Genomic DNA, 26,738 nt, shown 5'->3' with positions numbered 1-26,738 from the left:
TCTTTCCAATGTGTAACACAAATGTTTTTCACTGTGAGCGTTGATTTGAAATTAGGTAAATTCATACTAACAGTATTTGACGCAAAACTTTTCTTTTTTTTCCAACATTGTAGGTTTTAGGGAAAAATATTAGAAAGCATTTTACTTAATGTATTTATTTGTAAAGAGAAGCTGGAAGAAAAAACAATGCAGGAAGCTGTTCTAAAGCAAGACATTCTGTAAACAGCTTTGATAAGATTATAAAGAGGTTCTGTTGTGCTAATAAAGTATTAAATACAACCTTCAGGTTGAAGGTTAGTTGAACCAATTTAATTTCTAGGTGGGACCATTTCATCTCACCTTACTGAGGCTTTAGAGGCTGCCAGGAAAAGGCTTTCTCAATTAAACTTATTACATACTACCTTCAGAAATGACTATATCAATAATTGCACCAACTTCTCTGGTCAAAATGTGCAGTAAAGCCTGCATGGATGTTTGCACAACAGTACCAGCTTCATGAATGTCTTTTCATGGAAAGTCTGCCATTACTGATATATTCCAGTGTTGTAGCCATGTTGGTTCCAGGATATCAGAGAGACAAGGTGGTGAGGTAATATCTTCTACTGGACCAGTTTTTGTTGATGAAAGAGACAAACTTTCAAGCTTCACAAAGCTCTTCTTCAGCTCTTCTCATTTAATGAATATCATCAATATTACCACAGTGTTTTTGGCTGGTAGCTGAATCATCATTTTCATTAGGTGTAGTTTATATGATATGCACTACATTTGGTATAACATTTTTAATGTGTTTCCAAATCATTAATATGTGTTTTCCTTGGACTAATCATGTAAGTCGTACCAGGATAAGGATAACATACTATATAATTACATAGATACATACTGTGATACAGCATGGCCAGAGGACAGCAGGAGAGTGTTAGCAGGGAGCCTTATTCCCTGCAAGGGGAGGAAGGTTTACTATAGATTAACTAGAGCACCTGAAGCCAATTAGAGCACCTGAAGCCAATTAGAGCACCAGCAGTCAGTCACATGATATAAACCCCCTGCTTCAGTCAGACTGGGGGGGGGTGGAGCAGGAAGGTTTGGTTGGAGCAGAGAACAGTTTTGAAGAGAGACAAAAGGAAAGTTTGGAAGAGTGCTGTGGTGGGCTAAGAAGTCCAAAAACCCTAGGTAAGGGGCACAGGGCTTGTGTAGAAGGAAGGCAAGAAGCCCCTCCACAAGCTGAAGGGCAGGAGAGGGAAGTAGCCCAGGGGAAGGAATTCAAGTGGTTCACCACTAACCTCAGGGCCCCTGGGTTGGGACCTGGAGAAGAGGGTGGGCCCAGGTCCCTCCCTCTCCACTCTACTCCTCAAGGACACTAGTGGGGTAATTAAAAATACTGGTTCAGAGGCAAGCAATGGTGCCCTGAACCTTCCCCAAAGAAGAGAAAGCGTGAGACCCAGCATAACAGTACTGGCAATTTGCCACAATACATACATTTTTATATAATCTTTCATATGATCTATATCCCAACTTGTTTTACAAAACTGAAAAATACAAGATGTTATATTGTATACAGTGTACTGTTTGCTAGTATTCTGCCAAAAACTTATACTATCCAGTCACATAAATGAAGATTTTTGTCCCATAGAGACCTTAGTAGGATTGAGCAAAGAGAAGATGAAAGGCCTTTCCTTTTCTACTTTGTATGAAGAGTTGTTCTCGGGCTGAGAAAGGCCCAAGCAGAGTATCTGTCTTAACTATAATGCCATGGAGCCTATTGTAGAAAAGGAGTTATGTGGATCCAAAATGTTTCCTATCTAAACATTTTTTTCTCTTTTAAATCAACGAAATGTCTGATGCCTGGAATTTCCCAATAATTGAAAGCTTAATTCTGATAAGCTATGGGGAATTCTGAATTTAGTGTGCTCAAGTGAAGTAGGTATAGAATTGTCAGCAATTTTATTTTTTGCATTTTAGACCATATATCCGGACAATAGCTGAGGATGGGAGAATTCTTCTAGTAGATGTGCTTATGAAAATGACATTTCCAGCCAATATTCTGGAGCATTTTTCATATTAGACTGTACCTAGCCTAACCTGGGATACTAGACAAGTAAATCTGAGCAAATAACAGATTAATCACAATTCAGTCTATTTTATAGCTGTAACAATGCAATGCAGAGTTTCTTCCATAGCCAGACATATTTTTCTTATATGTTTATGTGCTGTAATTCTAGGTGTAGCACCAGTGAGAACACAAACTATATAACTGAGTCAATCTAAGATATTAAGTTTTAGCTCTACAATATACCATATAGAAGTAGCTGTGAAGTGTTTCCAGTGGTCCAAGCAATCTTTAATGTATTTCATGAGGTCAAGAAGCTATTTTGATATCCTAGTTCTGTCTATTAACAGTTTCATTGGAAAGCACATGAATATTTAGTCTAATCAGAATAGGGTGTAGAACTGATACAAAAGATTTAAATTGTTGACAAACTACTGGGACAACACCTACAGTGATTTCACTATAATCATGGGGCTGTTGTAATTCTTCTTTCTTTGTAGTGCTTTTCATGTCATATTGAAAAACACTCTTTATAATTCTGAGGTTACTTTTCCTACTGTTTGTTTATTCAGAGGACACTTTCATAATAGGTGGAGCAATAGGAACTGGCACAGGGTGAATAACCTACTTTTTTTCTTTTCGTTTGCTGGCAATCAGAAAAAATCAGTCCTAAATAAACTGAATCTGAAAAATTGCTAAATGTTTTCGAAAAATTGGAAAAAACCCTGCTTTTGGTGGAATGTTCTAATTCAGGCATTTTTAAAGGGCTAGATTCACAAAGTAGCAGGAGGAGGAAGAGGTAGTGGTGATAGTCTATGGTATAGCAGTCAATGTCATTCATAATGTCAGTTCATAGTCATTCATAATGGCAATGAATAGTAATTGGATCAGAAAGACAGCACAAATGAATGACTCTGTAGCCTGGTGGCTAGGGCACTCACCTAGGATGTGGGAGACCCAAATTCACATCTGTGCTCCAATAAAAAGTGGAACTTCCACAAGAAAGACTAAGAGAGACCACTGCAAAATATTCCATAATGCTATGATAAGGGTACTCTCCTGAGAGGTAGGAGAGTATTTTCAAATCTCTTCTCCACATCAGGCAGAGTGGGGAATTGAACCTGAGTCTCCCACATCTCCAATGAATGTCCTAACCACTGGGCTAAATATTATAAGGAATTAGCCACAGTTACCACCACCAAAATATTTTTGGTTGGAATTATTTAGCTAATTCACATAAAATTTTTGAAAAGTTTCGAGTCAACCAAACTGTTGTGGTTTTGGGGTTTTTTTATTTTTATTTTTTATTTTATTTTTTTTGTCAAATAAACTATTAATCTGAAAAAATTAACCCAGCACAACTAACAACACGTATAGTTCAGGTACCCTAACACTTTCTAATATAACCCTTTGTTTTTGGTTTCTTTTTTCTTTCTTCTCCTACATATGAAATGCACAAAGCCAGAGCTCAAGACAAGACACAGACAAAATACTTCTTGGCTTAGATGAAGATGTACTTGACTGGGAACCCAGGACATGATGATTTTGAGTCTCCCCCTTCCAGTGATCATTGTTAACAATTGTGTCCGTCACAGCCCATATTCACTTAGGCCATTACCGTAAGAGGTTAGATGAGTTAATTGATGATCTGAGAGGTTGCTCATGATCATTTCTGAGAGAATTTCTGACAGAGCTGGGAATAGGACCCAAATCTCTGCTATGGCATATGCAAATCTCACTAATTCAGTCACGTTGTCTCTCAATTAGATTAAGCCAAATTCATGTATTTGGTTATTCTCTCTGTAAAAAACGGAGCAACTCTTGAACAGCCACCTCAGCAAAGCACTGTGAGAAACACAGATGAACAACACAGTCTTTAATTACATGATCAGATGCTATGAGACCCTGACTGGGACTGAGGAGAATGGGTTCTGTTCCCTGTTCTGCCACAAGTTTTCTATATCATGCTAAATATGTCCTTGACTCCAAAGCATTGGGATGTGGATGCTAACTATTAAGATCTTTACTTGGTTTTGTAATTCACACTGTGTTAAAACTATTAAAATAATAATTAAAAAATTATTTACCTGTACAATAACTATTGTTCTTTGAGATGTGTAGTGAACATATACATATTCCACTGTAGGTGTATGTGTGCCTTATGCATTCAAGTTGTAGACTTTTGCCAACCATACTGGTGGGTGGCACATGTGCCCCTTCCCACACTTGTGCATAGCTGAGGGCATAAAATGGTTGTGGCTCTGCCTCCCTCTCCGTTCCTTGCTGGAGGAATGAACATCCAACAAAGACTCAAAGTAACAGGAAAGCAGAAGGGACATTGAAATATATTATGCACATATACATTCCAAGAATAATAGTTAACTGTACAGGTATGTAACCATTTTTTCTCCTCTGAATAGTTGTGCACATACACATTCCACTGTAAGCGACTCAGCAAAAGTTACCTTGAGGATTGTGGGACTTTAATTATTTGAAGAGAGCCTGCTGCATCATCTTGCCAAAGTTCACATCAGCTCAGGAAGTGTAAGTAAAAGTGTAGTGTCTGGAGAAAGAAGGTGCAGATGACCATGTTGCTGCTTTGCAAATGTCCACTATAGGTATGTTGTTCAAAAAGGCTGATCAAGTGGAATGAACCCTAGTAGAAAGGGCTGTTATCCTCATAGGACAAGAGACCTTAGCTAGATATAGTCAGAAATCCAGTGGGATATATATTGAACTGTAAGAGGTTGCCTTTAATCCTTTCAGCACAGGATACAAAAAGTCTAGGAGATTACTTGAACAACTTTGTATGTGTAGGTAAAAGAATAAAGCTCTCTAGACATCCAAGGTATGAAGCCTCTCTTCCGTTTTATTAGAGTGAGGCTTCAAAAACAAAAACCAGAAGTTTGGTTGGTTTGAGGTGGAATGCCAAACAACCTTTGGTATAAACTTAAGGTGCAGCCTGAGATAGACTTTGCCTTGGTGGAATATTGTGAAGGGAGGGTCTGCTGGTAATGCTTGAAGCTCTGATGCCATCCTCACAAAAGTAACTGCTACCAAAAACACTGTTTTCATCGGTAGCAAGAAGAATTTACTCACTTTGTGCAGTAATGATGGTTCTTCAAGATGTATATCCCTATGGGTGCTCCTCTGTAGATGTGCTTGTGTCCCTGCGCTACTGATCAGAGAACTTCAGTAGCAGTTTCCTTTAGGTCCACACATGCGCAGTCTCTCCTTGTGCTGCGCCAGGAGGGTAGTCAGTGCACGTAGGCTAACCCCCCACCCTCAGTTCCTTCTCTACTGCAGAGTCACTGACAAGAACTCCAAAGTAGAGGGGAGGAGGATAGGTGGTGGAGCACCCATAGCAGGACACATCTTAAAGAACCATCATTACTGCACACGGTGAATAACAACTTCTTCGAGTAGTGTCCCTGTGGGTGCTGCACTGTAGGTGACTCCTAAGCAATACCCCTTCTGGAGAGCTGGGACTTCGGAGTTGGGTCAGTTACACTTGGCAGTACTATGGAGCCAAAGATGGCTTCAGCAGCAGAGTCCCCAGTCATCGCATAGTGTTCTGTGAAAGTATGGGCCGATGCCCATGTCACTGCGCTACAAATCTCCAAGATAGGGACATTCTTGAAGGCGACAGTGAAGAAATTGACCTTGTGTAGTGTATCAGAACAGAGTCTGGAGGGATCATATTGTGAACTTGGAACACTGATGCAAGTCAAGACCGACTTGGAAAACCTTTGGGCTGATATTGCGGAACCCTTGGATCTTTCTGCAATGGAGAGGAAAAGCTTATGGGACTTCCTGAAGGCCTTAGTACTGTCCAGGTAGAAGGCCAGGGCTCTTCTGACATTCAAGGTATGCAATATTATGGTAAAAGATTGAAAGGTGAATTAATTGATTCATGAAACAGGGAGGTCACCTTCGAGATGAATTTTGGATGAGGCCTAAGCGTATACCGGAAGAATACCTTGTTGGGGGGGATGTGCCATCAGAACAGCTCTCTCTCCTATTCTCGTGGTCAAGGTAATCGCTATCAGGAATGCTGTTTTCATGAAAAGGTACATCAGCGAACAGGTGGCCAGAGGTTTGAAAGGCCTAATCAATGCTTTCAGTACCAGGTTTAGGTCCCACATGGGAATCAGAAGACAAGGATGTGGGAAGAGGTTTACTTTTAATGGTTGGATGTGACAGCACTGAATATCCTTCAACAGGCTGGTGGAAAGTTGTTATAGCTGCTAAGTGGATCCTGAGAGAGCTTTAGGGTCAATGCTTAGTCTAGGATATGTGGAAGAGTCACGGATGTTGGGGAAATTTGTTGAAAAGAGCACCAAATCTGAAACCTGGACCATTTTTGCAGGTAAGTACGTGAAGTCAAGGCCTTTCTGCTGTGCACAGAACTTCTTGTACCTCCGTTGAACAGGAGCTTTCTAAGTGTTGGAACCGACTGGGAGCCATGCCTTGAGGCAGAGAATCCCCAAGCTGGGATGCAGGGTACATCCTCTGTTCTGTAAGAAGAGGTGCAGAATGGTTGGGAGCAGGATCATCGGGCACATCGCAAGTTGTGACAGGTAAGGGTGCCGGGTATGTCTCAGCCAAGTAGGAGCAATTAGAATGACATGGGCTCTGTTTCTTTTTGTTTTCAGCAGGACCGTTGACAGTAGAAGATATGGAGGAAAGGCATAGAGAAGTTTCCTGTTCCAGGGGATGAAAAGAGCATCACCCAAGGAGTGCTGATCCATTCCCACTCTGGAGCAGTAGCATGGACTTTTCTTGTTCAGGTGAGTGGCAAACAGGTTTGTGGACAATGTCCCCCATCATCCAGATATGTCATGAAGTATTGCTGGGTGCATCTCCCACTTGTGGTCATGTGGGAATTTGCAACTGAGACTGTCCACTGTCAGGTTTTGTGTGCCCGGGAGGTAAGCCACAGACATTGTGGGAGATGCACCAATTCCATACCTCATCATTTCTGCGCATAGGGAGGGTGACCTAGCGTCCCCCATCAATCGATGTAGTACATACAGGCTATGTTGTCCATTAGGATCTTTGTGTCTGATCCTGTGATCAGCAGGAGGAAATGAGAACAACAAAACAAAGGACACTGGACTTCAAAAAAGGCATATTTCAACAGACTCAGCTAAATAGTAGGCAACGTCCCATGAAAAGACCAATTAGGAAGAAAAGGAGTCAAAAGGGACTGGCAGTTCTTAGAAGATGTAATACTAGAGGCTCAACATCAAGTTATTTCGACACAGAGGAAAGCTAAGAAGGGCAACAGTAGGCCAATGTGGTTGTACAAGGAGCTTTTTAGCATGCAAGTCACAGGAGGTGATAGTACCACTCTACTTAGCGCTGGTTAGGCCTCAGCTGGAATACTGTGTCCAATTTTGGTTACCAATGTATAGAAAAGATGTTGAGAAACTGGAAAGGATCCAGAGGCGAGTGACAAAGATGTTCAAAGGGATGGAATGCAAGCCACATGAATGAAGGCTGAAGGAACTGGGTATGTTTAGTTTGTAAAAGAGGTGATTAAGGGGGGGGACATGATAGTGGTCTTAAGATACTTGAAAGATTGCCATAAAAAAGATGGAGAAAAGTTGTTCTCTTTTGCCACAGAGGACAGGACAAGAGGCAGTGGGCTCAAACTACAGCATAGCAGATTTAGATTAAATCTCAGGAAAAAAGTCCTAACTATAAGAACACAGGATAATGGAACAGACTTCCCAGGGAGGTTTTGGAAGCTTCTTCACTGGAGATTTTCAAAAGGAGGCTGGATAGCCATCTGCCTTGGATGGTTTAGACACAACAAATCCTGCATCTTGGCAGGAGGTTAGATTAGATTATTCTTGTGGTGCCCTTCCAACCCTACGATTCTATTACTCAATCGTGGAAGAAGAAGGGCATATGTTACAGAGCCCAGGCTGTGACATGCCCTGAAGCAGAATTTCCTGCATTTGTTTGTTCAGGTTTGTTGCAAAGAGGTCTATTACCAGGAATGCCCATTCTTGAAAAATCCATTCTAGACTCTCCTTCTTTACAGACCACTTGTGATGGTCTACTAAGTGTCTGGTGAGAGAGTCTGCTAAGGTATTTCTCACCCTGGCAAGGTGAAATGCCTTTAGAGAAATATTGTTACATATGCAGAAGTTCCACAAGTGAATCACTTCTTGGTTCCCTGCTTGTTTAGATAAAACATAGTAGTGGTGTTGTCGGTAGGAACTTGAACCACTTGATTTCTGATAGTGGTGATGAATGTCTCGCGAGCCCAACAAATGGATCAAAGTGTTAAAATATTTATACGGAGAATAGCCTCCTGAGTTGTTCATAGCATCTGAACTTGACACTGTCCAAGATGAGCACCCCACCCTCTGGTGGACATATCTGTTACAAGGGTCATTGTTGGTTCCAGTGGTAAGAAAGGTACCCTTTGCAGATGTTCTGGGGAGCCATCCACCAGTTCACGGTCTTGACCATTCATGCAGGTATACAAATCATCATGACCAGAGAGTTTCTATTTGGATGGCATACAGATTGAAGCCAGGCCTGCAGATATCTGAAGTTAAGTTTGGCATGCTGAGTCATGTACATGCATGAGGCCATATGCTCCAAAAGTTGAAGGTAAGAACGTACTGTTGTCCTGGGGTCAGACTTGAGGTTTTTGCAAAGGATGACTATGGACTGAAACTTGTCTTCCACAAGGTAAGCCATCACTGTCTTGGCATTGAGATTTGCCCCCATGAAACGTATTAATTGGAGTGGTGAAGTGGAAATGTATTAGTTCTCTGGGTTCAATTTCAGACCCAAATGACATGATGATGCTGTTTCGATGTGTTCTTTTGATGTTCCTCAAACTAACTAACTGAATGCTGGAACAATGGAGATGGGCTGCTACCACTGACATACATTTGGTGAACATCCTCTGGGCTGAGGACAGATAAAAGGGCAGCACTGCATACTGTCAGTCTGTGTTCCTGACAATGAATCAAGATAATTTTCTGTGACCTAGATGTATTATTATGTGAAAGAAAGTGACCTAAAAACTGAGGGAAGCATACCAATCTCCAAGAAAAGAATAACAGATGAGAGGATGACCATCCTGAAATATTATTTTCAGGATGAATCTATTCAGATTTCTCAAATCCAAAACAGGCCTTAGACCACCTCTTTTTCTGGAGGAGGGTGGGGGAAGAAATCAGGAAGTAATAGGAACAGAAGCCCTTCCTTTGTGCTGGTTAGGTACTTCCTCTGTTGCTCCCAATTCCAAAAGAGATTGAAGTAGAACAGCCTGGTGAGATCGGTCCCTGAAAAGGGATGGGGTAGGTAGGTTGGGGAAAAGAAGTAAACTGAATAACATTTCCATACTTCACCATGCTGAGCACCCACTTGTCTGATATAATCTCTGTCCATGCACTGTAAAAGAGAGAGGTGATTTCCAAAGATAGGATTAGAATCTAGGAAATGTATCCTGGTGTGAGTGCTGTCCTTGATGAAAACATCAGAACAATTGCTTCACTAAAGTTGAGACCTGGTGAGAAGGGCTTGCAGTCAACAAAGATGAAGGTTGTCATCTTGGAGACTTCGATCTTCTTTTAGAGATATCCTGGGGTCTTTGTTGGAAAAACAAAGATCTATAATCTGATTGAGGTTTAAACTGTTTCCTCGTCATCACTGAAGATGAAACTCCCAGAAGAGCAGAGAGTCACATAAAAGTCTTCCAATGTGTGCATTGTTTTTGGTTAAAATAACTTAGACGCTTCAAATAGAAGGTCTTCCATTGTATTTTGCAGCTCTTTGGGGCTGTCCAAGGCCTTCAAGCATGAAAAGCATTACATTGAAATGGCTGTAGCCATGGAATGAAAAGCAGAGTCCAATGTATCAAATGACTACTTGAAGAGAGGTGGGGGCTGAGAGTTGCCCCACAGACACTATGGCCATGAACTGGTTTGTATTTGTCAGGCAATTTGTCTGCAAATTTTGCATTTGATCATCAATTCATAAACATATATTTGAATAGCAAAGCCTAGTAATTTGATATGCTCATTTCCAAGCTTGTAGTGGTATAGACTTTCCCTCCATACAGGTCCAGTCTCTTGTGTTCTTTGTCCTTTGGGATAGCCTCAAGGTGAGACTGCCTTGAGCATTCATTAGCCACTGTTATTACCAAAAAGTCTGAAACAGGATGCATGAAGAAATAGTCAAATTCCTGTTGAGGAACATGGTAACGCCTTCCACATGCTGGACAGTGAACCATATAGAAGCTGGGATCTGCCAAAGAGTTTTGGCTGGTTCTTAAAAAGCCTTATTAATGGGAAGGGCAACCCTTACAGGGGCTAGAGCCAGAAGAATGTCTAAGAGTTTGGGTGAATTGTCCTGCATGACTTCTGCCTGCGCATGTAGAAATGTGGTCACCCTCCTCACGAGAACATGAAAGACCTTAAAGTCTTCAGAAAGATTCTGGGGTTACATCCTCATCAGGGGAAGAAACAGGAGGAGGTAGATCTGTGGGTTCCTCCCTGTGTTCCTCTTCCTTAGTTAATCCCAGTGTTGGGATGACTGATGGACTGGGTCTTTTCTAACAGGAATAGATGCTTGAGATGCAGACTTTCTTCTGGACCACATTGCAGAAGGGTATCTAGAAGCTCTGGGAGAAGTCCAGCATGGCATGGGTGGGAAATCCAATCTCTGTACTGCCCACAGTGGTGGACACTAAACTGGAATAGCCCTATAAGTGTAGTATTCCTGTTCCATCCCACGGGTCTGAGAAGTATCCCTAGAATGTGATCTGTAAGATGACTTAAAAGACCTTGCAGGAGAAATGGGTTGGTTATGCTTCAAATCTGAGGAGAAGATGATGTAGCTCTCTTCAAGAAATGGAGAAGCTGCTTCAGTGGGTGTCAGCAGATGCTTCAGCCCTGGTGAGGCATGTTGCTGCACAGGCAGTACTACCAGTGTTAAAGCTGATTCTATTTGTCCAGGTGGAACATATAGCAAAGGACAAAATGCTGACTGGTATATAGATTGCACGAAGAGAGCCAGCATTACAGATGGTGCCAACAGTGCTGACTGAGCAGACAAGGTAGACAGTGTGGACAGTGCTGATGTGGATGAAACTGCTGCCATTGATACCAGACAGTGAATTAGGCACAAAAAGGCACAATAAGTTTTTTGTCACAAAGAATGCTTGTGACATCAACAAGCAGCAACGAGTCCTGTGGCACCTTATAGACTAACAGACGTATTGGAGCATGAGCTTTCATGGGTGAATACCCACTTCGTCGGATGCATGTAGTGGAAATTTCCAGAGGCAGGTATATATATGCAAGCAAGAATCAGGCTGGAGATAACGAGGTTAGTTCAATCAGGGAGGTTGAGGCCCTCTTCTAGCAGTTGAGGTGTGAACATTAAGGGAGGAGAAACTGCTTTTGTAGTTGGCTAGCCATTCACAGTCTTTGTTCAATCCTGAGCTGATGGTGTCAAATTTGCAGATGAACTGACGCTCAGCAGTTTCTCTTTGAAGTCTGGTCCTGAAGTTTTTTTGCTGCAGGATGGCTACCTTTAAATCTGCTATTGTGTGTCCAGGGAGATTGAAGTGTTCTCCTACAGGTTTTTGTATATTGCCATTCCTAGTATCTGATTTGCGTCCATTTATCCTTTTACGTAGGGACATCAACATTACTGTAATTGGAGGTAAGTGCTCCACAGACAGCACCTGATAGTGCTTGAGTAGAAGATGATGAAGGTACCTGTCTTGATGGCCCCACCAGAGTTGACAGTGCTATGTCGAACAATACCGGTGAACACAGGTGTTTACGACCAGGCTTCAATTCAATAATGAAGGACTTTTAGATGATCTGTCCCATTTGTGGGACAATATATAAGACCAGAATGGTCTATCAGCCTCAGATGGTGAAGGAAACGTCCTCTGTTTTGAGAAGCTGCAAGAGAAGAAGATCTCTCTTATCCAGATTTTGTTTTGGGGGCCTGAGCAACCAGAGGTGCACTCCACATAGAAGAACTCTCCCTTCCTTCATAGTCAGGGTCAGGATCAGGATCTAAAGCGGGGTGCATCGACTTCTCAAGCAAATGAATATTGATATGGAATTCCCTCATTCTTTATCCTGGCTGGGAAAGAGGTAATAATTGGAGATATACCAATCTCCTAGAACTGGAAGGGACCTTGAAAGGTCATCAAGTCCAGCCCCCTGCCTTTACTTGCAGGACCAATTTTTGCCCCAGATCCCTAAGTGGTCCTCTCAAGGATTGAACTCACAACCCTGGGTTTAGCAGGCCAATGCTCAAACCACTGAGCTATCACTCCCCCCACAGGTATGTATGGACATTTGTCCCTAACATGTCCCTCTTCCAAGACAGCTTGAGTACCTATGATTCACAGATGTTACTGCCCTGCAAGTGGCACACTGTTTAAATTCTGGGGTTCTCTGCATGGTAAGAGACACCCAGAACACAAAGAGTGAACTATCTAACTAACCTACAACACTAAAACTATGAACAAAATATGTAAAATATATTTTTAAAATCTGGCAAGTAAAGAAAATCAAAGCTTAACAGGGAGCCCCATCTCTTGACATGGATGGTAAGAAGGAACTGAGAGGGAGGCAGCAGCCACACCCCTTTCATAGCCTCAGTTTGGAGCACAAAGATGGCAGAGATGCATGTGCCACCCACCACTCCTGCTGGCAAAAGTCTCTGACTAGAGTGCACTGGGCACACACACACCTACAGTGGAATGTATATGTGCACAATGACTCTAAGGAGAATTTAACATTGCAGCAACAGGTGTCTTGGAATTTGTTTTTTGTTCTGTATGTATACATGTGGCTTGTATGCTAAAATATTATTGTTCATCAAAGACCATCTTTTCAACACAAAAGGGAATCAAAATCATAAATATATTAAGATGCTAAATGTATGTAAATATTATTCAATGTAACTGGACACTTGTAATTAAACAGTTTATACATACCCAGATTTTCTTTTGACAGGAAGTCATCTGAAACCATTGTTTCAAGAGAGCATCTTAACATACTTTTCCTAGAAAAAGATTTTCACACATTTAATACAAGTCACTAATGATGCACAGTTAAAGGACATTTTAAAATATAATATTTATTCATACAACATTTTTCTAGGTTCTTTCTTACAATAGTTGCTACACATCGATTTGTGAAAAAACATGTCTTTCTCATTCATTTCCTGGTAGTAATACTTATTATAGGTACAATCCTCTGTTTATCCCGTATTATTAACAGAGTTTTGGTCCCAAGATTTGGATAAGCAGTAAGAAATGTATTATGAGAAGCAATTTCTATTTATACACAGAAAAACTCAAATATAGGCACAAAATGAGCCAAATTTCTAAACTCTAACCCACAAAAATTGTCCAGGCTAAATTTAGCTAATATAGATATCCAAGTACCTTATTGTACCCACAAATCAGGTACTTCAATATCAAAGTGACCTAATTGTTCCTCCACACAAATAAACTGCTTTTATTATTTGCATCTGCATAATTGCAGGAACAAAAATGAAAGCCTGCTGGAAATCTAGCCAATTATCACTTTTATTTAGCAAGGTAAGTAGCAGTGAATTTGTGAAAGACAATTGAAATCATGCTTAACAATGTTTCTAAGCTCTAAAAAAATAGTGTTCATATTTCTTTCTTGATGGTCCTCCTGAATTCTCCACTAATGCATCACCCTTGATTTACACATCTCCTCTTCAGGATTCACTGTTGCAACCCTCCTGCCACAGAGGGCCAAATGTCTTCCCTTCAGCAGTGCTCTTGCATTGACTTGGATATTGTTGGTGAGGGCAAGTAGGTGCTCTTCCTACTCCAGCACCCACGTTCTCAGAAATGACGGAAGCAATCTCACATAATAGCATGATATACTAATCACAGTGCTACCAAGTCATTGGAAGTTATTTAATTACACAGTAAAAACGTTAAAAAAGAACTACCCAAATCTTACTTTCTTTTTTGTCCAATGACACTTCTATTTTTCTTGACAACTTGCTTTTTCTGAGCTTTTATCTGAGACACAAAAATAATAAAACTTGGTTTGTGAGTGGTAATATGCTGTAACATTTTAAAGTAATTTTCTGCTATATATTAGTACATTCTGTAACTACATGAACTTTTACAGGAGAATAATTTAAACTTGTAATTACAAATATGAAAAATAATTGATCAAAACGTTTATTAAAAATCTAATAAAACAATTATACCAATTCAAGTAATGTTTTGTAGATCCCTTAAGTGGATTCAGGCTTTCATTATGATACTAAATATTAGTAGGCTTCTTCTCTGACTTTTGTAGTTTGATTTATAAGACAGGTATATCACATGTTCTAAGCATGTATATACACAATTTATATTAAAAATACCTTGTACTGTGTAGAGTGTATATTTTGTTTGTATGAATATGAAAAAAGAAATGATAGCTTAATCCATGCTACAGTACTCTTGAAGATATGATTAGATTGTCATCTCAAAAAGACAATATATGTTCTTCATCAAGACTCTGTTTGGGGTTTTATTTTAAATACAGGTTAATGATGATAAAAGGAAAGCAAACACTGTGCTCTTTTGGACAGGGCACTGGAGTGCAAGTTAGCAAATATGGGTTCTATTGCTGGCTCTGCTACTAACCTGCTGTGTTACACTGGGCAAGTAATTTCATTCTCTGTGCCTTTTGTTTCCCTTCTGACTTTTCAAATGCTTTGTCTATTTATAAGATAACTAGAGACTGCCTCTCACTATGTGTCTGTACAGTGGCTAACCCAATGGGTCCTCAGATTAGTTGGGGCTTTTGGGCCCTACTGTAATACAAATAATAACATATTTTTAATTATTAGGATTTTCTAAATGAGTATATATATTAAGATAATGATGCAAACTTACTTTTACACTTTCCATAACTGGTAGATAATATAATATTCCAAAACATCAGTACTTCTTAGGGATAATCAGTTTAGAATCACATATTAAGTAACACAAATCAAAAGATAACTTTTTATGTAAGTGCTGAACTACTACACTAAATCTAAATATCTTTTATCTATATTTGTACAAATATTATATATATATATTCATTCTAACTCTGAAATTATCTCAAATACACCGGTGGTTTACACAAATTTGTTAGCTCGATTCACTTTGGCCCCTGAATTTTGCCTTCATATAAGAAATGATTTGTTAAACTTTTTTTCCCAAGGAATTTCAGACCTTTATCACTATTCAAATGGGAAATTTGACAAGATTGCCAAAAATGAAAATTTCATCCTTTGTATATTTGTCAGAAGTGATCAAAGAAGAAACTTAATACTCCATCAGACTTTCTTCCTATTGGGAAGTATGAGGGAGAATTAAGTGAAATGCTGAAAGTACAATTACTCTGAAAGATGACTGTGTAAAAATAGTTTCTTACTCAACAGATCTGCTTATTGTGAGTTGTCAGTCATATCTGCTTATTTTAGTGGCTAATAAAGATTTATTGCTTTTCACTCCTGTGACAATTTGAAGAATCTGTCTACATACAGCTTATGAATTCTGGTTGATTTTATGAAATTGCTGTATTACTAAATGCCTCAGTGTATGTGCTATCTGCTACCAAGGGCTTGTGCCACATTTTAACGAGACTAGGGACAATGGAGAGTCAGTAACCTGAATGGATCCCATTCCAATGGGAGCACTATAGAACAATGGGATGGCTGAAGCTTTGGAGATCCAATTTGACCTAGCTTGTCTGCAGGGAAGAAGGGGTCAAGCAGTGGAACTTCCCCAAAAGGGGAATAAAGAGGCTTATATGCTGTTATAGCCCTTTTAAAACACAGAGGGGTCAGAGACAGAGAGGAACAAAAGGGACAGCGTTATGAGGGAGACAGGTTCTGTTGACTGTTGGACCAGCCAAAGTTGAAGGCAGCTGACTGCAGATAGACTCCCTGATTCAGAGGAGAAGCCATGAGCTGGTGAAGAGTGGCTAACCCAATTCCCAAAGAATGCTCAAGAGTGGTAAGGTAACTGAGACCGGGAATGGCACATAGGCATTTATTGCTTTACCTCATCTATTTTTCTCTTGTGCTGTCTAAAGTAAAGAGTGTTTGTTTTCAGAAATCCTTTGCAAAGCCTATGCCTGTTTGTTTCAACTATCACATGTCCCTAAAGATGTAAAATATAAACAAAGAATCCTCAACAGGGGAGCTCTGGAAAAGGATGTGCTTAAGCTACTGGAGTGTCTTGTGGGGTTCAGCACTCATCTTGTGAGCCCAAAACAGGTATCAGAGAGGCTGTGCCCAGGAAGAATGCCAGAGAGGCCAGAACCATTGCCAGAACCCAGACCAAGGGAAGCTTAAAAGATGAAATCCAAACACAGCAACCTGCCAAACTTTTATTTATTGATGATCATAGAAATGACCCAGCCTGACTTTCTATGCCCATGTTAAAAGCGACAGAGTGTCCTGTGGCACCTTATAGACTAACAGATATATTGGAGCATAAGCTTTTGTCGCTTTTTACAGATCCAGACTAACACGGCTACCCCTCTGGTACTATGCCCGTGTTGTGTTTGAAGGACTGGCTGTTAGAAAAGTGTTTTTGTAAACCTGTGAATTGACTGCATTTGTTATAGAAAACTTTTAGATACAAACAAGGAATCTCTCAATTTACTGAATCATTTTTCAGAGTAGAACTGAACTTTAAACTGAGTTCTTGGTAAGTACTTTGCTGCCCAAACAACAGAATTTTTAAACTTTATTTTTTTCAAAGCAGGTGCCAAGAACTTGCTCATTTTTTAATTATAGAGTAGTAGCAGCTACAGTAAATTAAGGTTTTTTTTAGTTTTAATTAAATTTAATATTATTAAGGAACAGAAATAGAACAGAATGCATCTAAAATTACATGCAGCACATTGCAGGAGACTAAATAAAAAAAATCTCTTTGAAAATATATTTTAGATACAATTAATATGAAAAATACTACTTTTGGATAAGTATAACGGATTTTTCTTAAGAGGTTCCTTCCTAGTTGCTGCAGTGAGCTATTGCTGTAGCCTTTTGTCTCTACTGTATAAGTGTTCAACTTTTTAAATGAGTTTGATAGTAGCATTCTAGTCCCTAGTGGATAGTTGTCAAAAACACCAATGTGGCATGATTCAGCACGATAGGAAGATTCCGCTTTGACTGAAACAGCAACAGTGTTGGCAGGTTGGGAGTAAAGGACAGATAATGTACAAAATGTAATGTATCTTTCACAGTGCCTACTTGTACTATTACTTTAATGAGCATCAAATTCACATACAATTTAAGCAAACTTTAAAGAAAAAACTGCTTTCATTGCATCACAGATCACCAAGCTTCCCAAAACCCAGCTCTTGATTGTGTCTGTTGCTGTAAATTTACTCTTACAGAATGATATTATGTGATATATTATGATGTTTGGTCATAGCTGATTTCTAAAATCAATTTACACTAATAAACCTTTATGGCCAAAGAAGCCAGTCATGAAGATCTGGCCTCTGATTCTTTCCCATCAACAATACAAACTTGCTTTAATCTCTCCCATCTTAAAAAAATCTACCTTTGACCCCACTTGTCTCTCCAGCGACCACCCTTTCATCTATAAACTCATTGAACATGCTATTAATAATTGCTGTCTAGAGTTCTTCTCCAATTCCATCCTGGATCTTCAACCTGATTTCAACTCCTTTCATTCCATTGAAACTGCCCTAAAAGTCTACAATGACCTCTTCCTCACCAAAGCTCAGAACCAGGCTCTATCTCATCCTCATTGACCTGTGAGCTGCCTTCAACACCATTAATCATGCTTTTCTTGAAATCTTGTCCTCCCTTAGCTTCCATAACAATGTCCTCTCCTGGTTCTCCTCCTACCGCTCTAATTCCTCCTTCAGCTTACCCTTCATTTTCCCCCCCTACCCCCTCCAACTCTGGTAACCTTTTCTTCTCTCCATATATCTTATCTCTGGAGTAATTTCATCCACAAATTGAGCTACCATCTCTATGTGGACAATTCACAAATGTACTTCTTTACTTCAGACTTGTCTTCTTCTGTCCAAATTAAAATCTTGGCCTGTCTCTCTGCCATTTCCTTGTGGCTGTCTAGCCATCAGCTCAAACTCAAAATGGCTAGAACAGAGCGCTTAATCTCTCCTCTTCCCCAAGCCATCTCTACTACCTCCTTTCTCAATGACTGTAGACAACACCACCATAACTCAGCCCATAACTTGGACATCATCTTCAACTCTGAAATCTCTGTAGGACCTCACATCCAGACTATGTCTAAGTCTTGCTGATTCAATCTGCACAGTACCTCTGAGATACAGCCTCTCATCCATCCAAACAACCAACTCTTATCTAAATTTTCATCTCACATCTTGATTACTGCATCATTCTTTTCTCTGGCCTTGACAAATGCCCTGTGCATATCCATTAAGAATGCAACTGCAAAGACAATTTCCTTAGTCTGTTGCTTTGACCACGTCACACACACCCCTCTTTGCATCCCTTCACTGGCTCCCTCTTCACTATTGTATCAAACATAAACTACTTAACTTCACTTTCAAGGTCCTTCACAACCACCCTAACATTGTCTCTCATTCTGCACTAAGAGGTCAACTCCCACCTCCAATTGACCCATGATGCTACCCTGTACCACCCACTTGTTAAATACACAAATAACCATCTTCATGCTTTCTCCCATGCTGCTCCTCATAAACATCCACAAAACTAACTTATTATCTTTCCTCAAAATTCTCCACAGCCAAGATGCTTACAAAAAAATGATAATGTTAAGGGTGCTGGTATGCTGAGATCCCTACCTATCTTACTGACAAATACTGTTTCATTGTTTCCTTGTACTCCCTCATCTGTCTATATTGATCTGTGGTCTCTTGTCATAGGGTCTGTCTTTCTGTTGGGTTTGTACAACACCTAGCACAACAGAGTCCTGGTCCATGATTAGAACTCCTAGACTATGATAATGGAAATAAAATAACAATATTTCTAGCATAAGTAAACTACTGAATAGCATACATAAGGATAACTCCACTGATGCCCTATTATGGGCCTCCATTTCCTTCTGAACTCATGATTGGCTTCTGCAATGGAATTCTACAACATTACAATACATTAAAAATAAACATTTGCTGTATTATATAATTCAGAAACTTCACTGAACTCTTAAGTTTCTTCTTCTTATCTAGTTCTGAAAATCACTTCCATCAGAATTGCATTAAATGGTGGGGAGGTTTGCTTTGGTTTTTTTCCAGTCTTTATTCAGGGTGTTTTGTCCTATAATATTGGACTCCACTTGATAATCTAAACTATCCACCTCTTATGTTAAAATTTCTATTTTCATTTCTATCAATGAAATAGAAAATTTTAATTAATCCATCTTGTGTTAAAAGTCTCCAAAGAAGCAATGTATTGATCCATCTGACAAAAATTTGTCAGGAACACAAATACCATAGTAGCAATTGTGGTATAAATACATAGACAAAATTATTTCAGTGTTTCTAGTAATGGTGGTAGTGATGAGAATGTTGATGGAGCTTGAAATGCAGACCCTGAGTTGCCAGCTTTAACAAACTTTCATTTTTAGTCCTACGTTTATTCAAGGTATATCATCTTATGAAATCAAGTCAGTGTTCAAGTATTATTTGTCCTTTAGGCCAAGAGTTCTCTAAATAGGAATCCGGATAGCTCAATCCTCTGATTCTTGCTATTCTGCATAATGCCAAGGAATGTTACCATGGTAAAGTGATTAGTAGTTCTGGTTTTTTTTTTCAAGAGAAAATGTTCCCAAACATGAGATCCTATATGTTAATCTCTTTATTTAGATTTTTTTCAATAAATGTGTTAATTTTAAATTGTTCACCATGGCATACAAAGCGCTAGAAGAAAAAAAACAGAAAAATAAAAAGAATGAGGAAAAGAAAAATGATGTGCTGCTGTACTTCCAGATGCCAAGTGTAGACCATATAGCTTCGAAAAAAACTGAACCACACCCACAACACCAGAAGTCTACAAGAAAGAGAGGCTGGAAAAGAAACCTTATTACTGAAAACTAGCAATCAGTCAAATATCATAGCTCTGATTCTGGTGAAGCCTGACTCCATTCCAGAGGGATAGAACAACCACACACTAGTCTAAATCTAGGTCCTTCCTTTTCTGAGAGACATGGACCATCCCTCCCACTTCCCAAGTGGTTGAATAGTCTGTAGATCAGTGTTTCTCAAACAGGGGGTCCTGACCCAAAAGGGGGGGTCACAAGTTTATTGTAGGGGAATATTAGTATTGCCACCCTTACACCTACGCTGCCTTCAGAGCTGGGTGGCCAAACAGCAGCGGCTGCTGGCCAGGCACCCAGCTCTGAAAGCAGTGCTGCCACCAAAAGCAGCACAGAAGTAAGGTGGCATAGTATGGGGCGGTTGTCATTTTTTTTGGGAAAGTCATCACAGCCTGAAATATTTTCAAAGGGGGGGGGCAGCAAAAAAAGGTTGAGAACCCCTACTGCTGACTGACCCAGGAAGGGCAGTGAGGAGGGTGAGGGGGACGACAAAACCCAGTTTGTTCCCTGGTTTTTGATTAATTCAAGGAAACTTAGACAGTCACTCTAACTCCTCAAATGGTTAAACAATACATTAACTAAACTTTTATTCTCCAGGAACATGCAATTTTCCCTAGCTGAATGAGCTCTCCAGAACTTATAAAACTAGAATTGTTTAGGCGTAAAGGAATTCTGTTCTAATTTTATCAAAGTAGCCATTTCTGATGTCTGTTTCCTCTTATTTACTATTTTCTCCAATTATTAACTATAGCCAGACAACCTTCCTTACAGGTTTAGCACTTCTGGCAGGAGTTGTAGGGTAGAGCAGATTTGAGTACGTGCCTTCCAGGAAGACCATTAATCCCTTCCTAGCCTAACCAGTACAAGGTTTTATACGCTCCATTTCTCCAAGTAAATGGTCTGTGTATTAAGACAAATGTGCTCAAAAGTGAGAGTGAAAAATGGAATTCTTAGCCTCAAAAAGCAATTGAATGCATACAAGAAGATATGAGTGGAAATGGTGCACAACATCCACTGTTCCCTTTTTGTATGGTTTGAGACAGTCCTACCAGCCACTTCCCTACCACTCTCCAGGATTGCCCACAGTCCTAACACAACTTGGCTCCATAACAAGTCCAATATCTCCCTGTACTGTCTAGTGATTGCATTCCCACATGCAGTAGAAATGCAGCATTTTGGCTCTTATGTTTCAACATACAGGAAATCAAGAGGTTGGCTCTAGTGTTATTAGGAATATCACACTACTTTTAATATCTTCAAGAAAGGTATTCTTGTACAGAAAAAATGAAGTGACTTATTTGATTATGAAATTAATGAGGGATTTACTCAAGCTCTAGTTATGTTGTCTAAAAGAAAGGAGACTTAACTGTTTCCATATTCTTGGTATTATAAAACATTTTAGCAAAATAAATTAATTTTTTCTAGCACATCTACATCCAGAAGTACACAACTATAAGTTGTCTTCTACATTCTGTCAAAATGGGAGAGAGAGAGAGAGATCAGATCTGTTACTCTGCAAGGCCTGTCTCTCTTGAAGAGGAAAGGGTGAGCCGAGGACCAAAATGTATGCATTGAAAATGAGTATCTGATGATGGAGAAGAATTTTTCTTCTGGTTTTTGGGGAGGCTACTGTTTTTATTTCTGTATTTTTAATATATGCTAAATTCATAGATTTTAAGCACAGATAATTTAGTCTGACTTCCTGCATAATACAAGCCAAAGTATCTCACCCAATAGTTTCTGCATCAAGCCCATAACTTCTGTTTGAGTTATAGAATATATTTTAGAAAGATACCAACTCTTGATTTAAAGACAAAGTAATAGAAAATATATCATATCTCTCAGTAAGTTCCAATGGTTAGTTATCCTCCTGGTTAAAAATGTGCATCTTACCTCTAATGTGAATTTGTTTAGCTTCACTGTCTAACCACTGGATTGTGTTATGCCTTTTTCTGCTAAACTACAGAGCCATCTCTTCCCCCTGTACATACTTATCAATCTCCTTTTAACTTTCTCTTGGATATACTAAATAAATTGAGCTTTTGAAGTCTCTCACTATAAGGCAGATTTGCAGTCTGGAAAACATTTCTTGAAGATTTTTTTCTGAGCCCTTTACAATTTTTCAAGATCTTTTCTGAGGATGGAAACCAGAACTGGAGACTGTATGCTGCTAATGCCATCTATAGAGGTAGTATCACCTTCTTATTATAAGGTCTCTACAGATCTAGAACCCAGACCTGCAGAGATACCAGGTAGCTGACCTCTCCTGCCTGCCACCCAGCAGAAGCTGTAACCCATTTGCTCTCCACTGTGGACACAGACCATGGGTAGCTCCACCTCAAGGGTTTGACAGACAGCAGCCTCATGGCTCCTGATTGGCTCCCTGCCCTATATAAATTCAAGGGGCATTCCAGGAAGTGTCCAGGAAACAGTGTGAATTTCCTGTAGCTGCCATGACTGTTCTTGAATGCCTGGCTTTGACCTTGACTTGATTTGAACTTTGCCTCTTGACTTGGATCCGGAAACCTGGCTAGGAATCTGATCCTGGCCTGGAACCTATGAACTCCTCTGCTACTCCCAGCCTCAGGTGTGTCCCTGCTCTGACTCTGACTACCTTTGTTTGGATCCTGACACTGCCTCCTACTTGGTATTTTCCTGCTTACACGAACAAAGATGATATTCACTCTCTTGGCTACTGCATCACACTGGGATCTCATGTTCAGGTGGTTATCTGTTACTCCTAAGTGCTTTTTAATGTCACTGTATTCCAGGATTCTGTCTTCCATCTTTAAGCCTGATCTATATTATCTCCTCAGAAATGTATGACCTTGCATTTTGCTGCATTAAAACACACATTGTTCAAAAAAGCCCACCTTTCCAAGCGATCGAGATAGATCTGTATAACTGAGCTGAACCCATCATTATTTACCACTCCACCAATGTCTGTGTCATCTGGAAACTTTACTAGCAATGATTTTATATGATAAGGCACTTGGAGCTTTGGGTGGGTGCACTTTAGTTTATATAATCTAAATAATAAATAAATATAATTTAATTAAATATGACAACACGACTTGTACACGATGAAAACTAAAGGACATATTTTCCAAAGAATTCACATTTACAGCCATAATGTCAAGAGAGCTCAGCTCTCAACCTTCTGGTCTTTTGGAAATCTGGCCACTTATTTTGGTGTCTGTGAGTGTGTCTACCCTGCAGCTGGAGTGTGTGATTGCAGCACAGATAGGCATACCCTAGCTATCTGAGGTACCGATAGAAGTGAAACCACAGGAGCAGGTGCTTCAGTGTAATCTATACAAGCCTGCCCAGGGCCCTGAATACTTACTTGGGTAGCTAGCCCATGCTGCTACCACTTCACTATTAGTGGTAACTCTGGTAGCTAGATTAAAGCTAGCTCAGGTATGACTACACGCATGGCAATCACACCTCCAACTGCAGGGTAGACATACCCATAGACACCAAAATAAGTGACCAGATTTCCAAAAGACTGGAATGTTGGGCACTAAGTTCTTTTGAAAATGTTAATAACTCACAGCTTCAAGCCATAGCTAAATTAAGAAAATAGTTAAAACATGTTAGTTAACATATTTTTTAAACACAATTTATTTTCCTAGTCTAGCCATAACCTAAATGGGAGTTCAACTCTCTCAAAAATCTAGCCTTTAAACATCTGATTGTCTGTCTGAGAATTATCAGGGCTCACTAATAGGCACAGGAGAGTTCCTGTGTGTTCTAGTGTCTCTAAAATTTACTCTAGATCTTTAAAAAAAAAAAAACTCCATCTATATTTGACTGTACCTAGTGAAGTTTTCCACTATTACTAGCCTCAAATCTGAGGCTTTGGAGGCCTTCATTGTGGGGCTTGTAGCAAGAAGGCAGGGCACATTCATAGGGCATTGTTTAATTTTTTTCAGTGTTTTGCTTGAACTGTTAGGGATTTGTTTTTCTAGCATTTAGTAAAGACTTATCAAATGCTAAAAAGGCAACCTGTAACACACAGTATAACCAATTTTAACATGCATATATATACATAAATAAGGAACTTTATATCCCAGTTGTTAGAACACATTCATATGTAACTCAGAGGGGTGAAAGTAATTCCAAATAATAAATATACAAGGGAGTACATATGTGGTCTAGATGAAATTATTGTAATGTGGTTGTACAATTGGTTGAAACTCTGTACTCAGAATAGTTATCAATAGTTTGCTGAGAGGTTTTATCTAGTGGAGTCCCACAGGGGTTAGTACTAGTCAATATTTTCATTAATGACATGGACAACAGAATAGAGAGTATTCTTATAAATATGCAAATGACACCACGGTGGGAGTGGTTGGAAGACAGGATTAGAATTCAAAAGGACCTTGACAAATTAGAAAATTGGTCTGAAATCAATAAGACAAGTGCAAAATTAAGAAGGAAAATCAAATGCACAACTACAAAATGGGGAATAAATGGCTATGATGTAATACTGCTGAAAAGGTTCTGAGGGTTATAGTGGATCACAAACTGAACGAGTCAACAACGTGATGCTGTTGTGGAACAGGCTAATATCATTCTGGGGTGTACAGGAGTGGCACCAGAGTTTCTGGCGACTTAGGCAGAATTCGGGGGGTGGCATTTTGTGCGCTCCCCATGGGGTGCACGGGAGCTTCCGGTTCCACTCCCATCGTGCTGCTGAAGAAGGACCCTCCGCCAAAATGCAGCAGGCAACAGCGGCAGTCATTGAGCTGCTCAATTGCCTGCCGCTGTTTTCCGCGGCACGTCGGCAGAAGGTCCTTCTTCGGCGGCATGACGGGAGCGAAACCGGAAGGTCCCGTGCACCACCTGGGGAGCGCACAAAATGCCACCCCCCGAATCCTGGCGCCCTAGGCGACTGCCTAGGGTCGCCTAATGGAAGCACCAGCCCTGGGGGTGTATGAACATGCATGTTGTATCTAATACATGGGAGGCAACTGTCCTGCTCTACTTGGCATTGGTGAGGCTTAGCTGGAGTACTGTGTTCAATTCTGAGCACTACACTTTAGGAAAGATGTGGACAAATTGAAGAGTCTAGAGAAGAGCAACAAAAATGATAAGGCTTAGAAAACCTAACCTAGAGGAAAGGTTAAAAACATTGGGCATGTTTCTTCTTGAGAAAAGAAGACTGAGGGGGGACCTGATAAAGCTTTCAAATATATTAAGGGGTGTTATAAAGAGGAGGAGGATCCATGTCCACTGAAGGTAGTACAAGAAGTAACAGACTTAATTTGCACCAAGAAAAATCTCTCTAGGTAGATATTTGAAAGATTTTCCTAAATGTAAGGGTAGTTAAGCTCTGTAATAGGCTTCCAAGTGAGGTTGTGTAATCTCCATAACTGGACGTTTTTAAGAACAGGTTGTATGAACACCTGTCAGGGATGGTCCAAGTTTACTTGGTCCTGCCTCAGCACAGGGGTCTGGAATGGATGACCTCTCAAGCTCCCTTCCAGTCCAACATTTCTATGATATGATGAAACCTATAAAACAGACATAGAAGTACCAGCCAGAAGCTTTCATTTCACTGTATGGGCACTAAAACACATGACTGAAATCATATTACAATTGTTTTTAATATTCACTTGTAGATTACTTGAGAATAAAACACCTGAATCATTGCAGTAGTGTATCAGTTGCAAATAATACTTTTACTACTCCTACCAAAAAAAAGTAAAGGCATGACTGAACTTTGGCAAGAAGAATCATTTTTTCAAGTACATGAAAATTTGAGGGCCTAAAAATAGTTGACAGTGGCTAAACTGACAATATTTCAAAAATGAGTTTGAAAAAATGTCTTGCTTATGGCTTTTTAATCAAAAAGGAAATGGGAATTTATCATTTAAGCTTGTATTTTAAAAGATAAGGTCTTACTCTTCTCTTGGATACCACTGTGTCATTACTGGCTTCTGTTTTATCCTCTAACACTCCTGCCCCTGAAAAACATTGTGAAACCAATACAAATAAATATTGAATATTATTCTTGGCAAATAGAATATAAATTGTTGTAATTGTTTATAAACATTTACACCACTGAAATATAGACCAGTACAGTCATAATTGATTTTAGTAGGTCATATTAATATTACAATAATCAAAGGGTTTGTATGAAATCATTTTGACTCCGATTTTCAAAAAAAAGAGTTTTTCTTGTGGGAAAAATTTGTATCCACAATATATTACCCAAACAAAAGTTGGGTTCTTTACACTGTTTCTGCGTATTTACTACCACAAAATAGATTATACATATCCGGGTAGAAACAAAGATGGATTCTTCTTGAATAAAGGTATGAACCAAGATGTGAAACTGTTCTCAAACATACCATACGTTACGAAACTGCCATATATAAACTTTCTTCTTAACAAGGAATGGATTATCTCTAACTATAATTTCTATAGTTTCTTAATGGATTGCTCAAATATCCATCCTTTTAGGAGATCTGTATGCAATCTGATATAGATATTAAGATTTCATTATGAGCACTGTCTCTCTTCCCTAAAGCAAGCATTCATTATATGAACATTCCATCTCAGATGTGG

At 39.6% G+C, this 26,738-nt stretch overlaps 1 protein-coding gene across 13 annotated transcripts in view; it reads right to left on the bottom strand.

The window, feature by feature from the left end:
- ZCWPW2 (zinc finger CW-type and PWWP domain containing 2) overlaps positions 1-26,738 on the bottom strand; it is a 119,492-nt gene that overhangs the window by 24,334 nt on the left and 68,420 nt on the right. For all 13 annotated transcript variants that reach the window (XR_005594977.1, XM_039527102.1, XM_039527105.1 and 10 more), the window contains 3 exons: positions 26,073-26,134; positions 14,050-14,111; positions 13,044-13,111 (listed from right to left, as the gene is read on the bottom strand). Coding sequence is in view for 12 of the 13 variants with exons in the window: in XM_039527102.1 (XP_039383036.1) it covers positions 13,044-13,111; positions 14,050-14,111; positions 26,073-26,134 (192 nt within the window). In the remaining variant the exon portion in view is untranslated. The remainder of the gene's footprint in view (positions 1-13,043; positions 13,112-14,049; positions 14,112-26,072; positions 26,135-26,738) is intronic.

Source organism: Mauremys reevesii, linkage group 2 (assembly GCF_016161935.1).
Source record: "Mauremys reevesii isolate NIE-2019 linkage group 2, ASM1616193v1, whole genome shotgun sequence".
In the NCBI taxonomy this organism is placed as follows: domain Eukaryota; kingdom Metazoa; phylum Chordata; order Testudines; family Geoemydidae; genus Mauremys; species Mauremys reevesii.
Note: the sequence above shows the minus strand (reverse complement) of the source record. Positions and strands in the feature narration are given on the sequence as shown.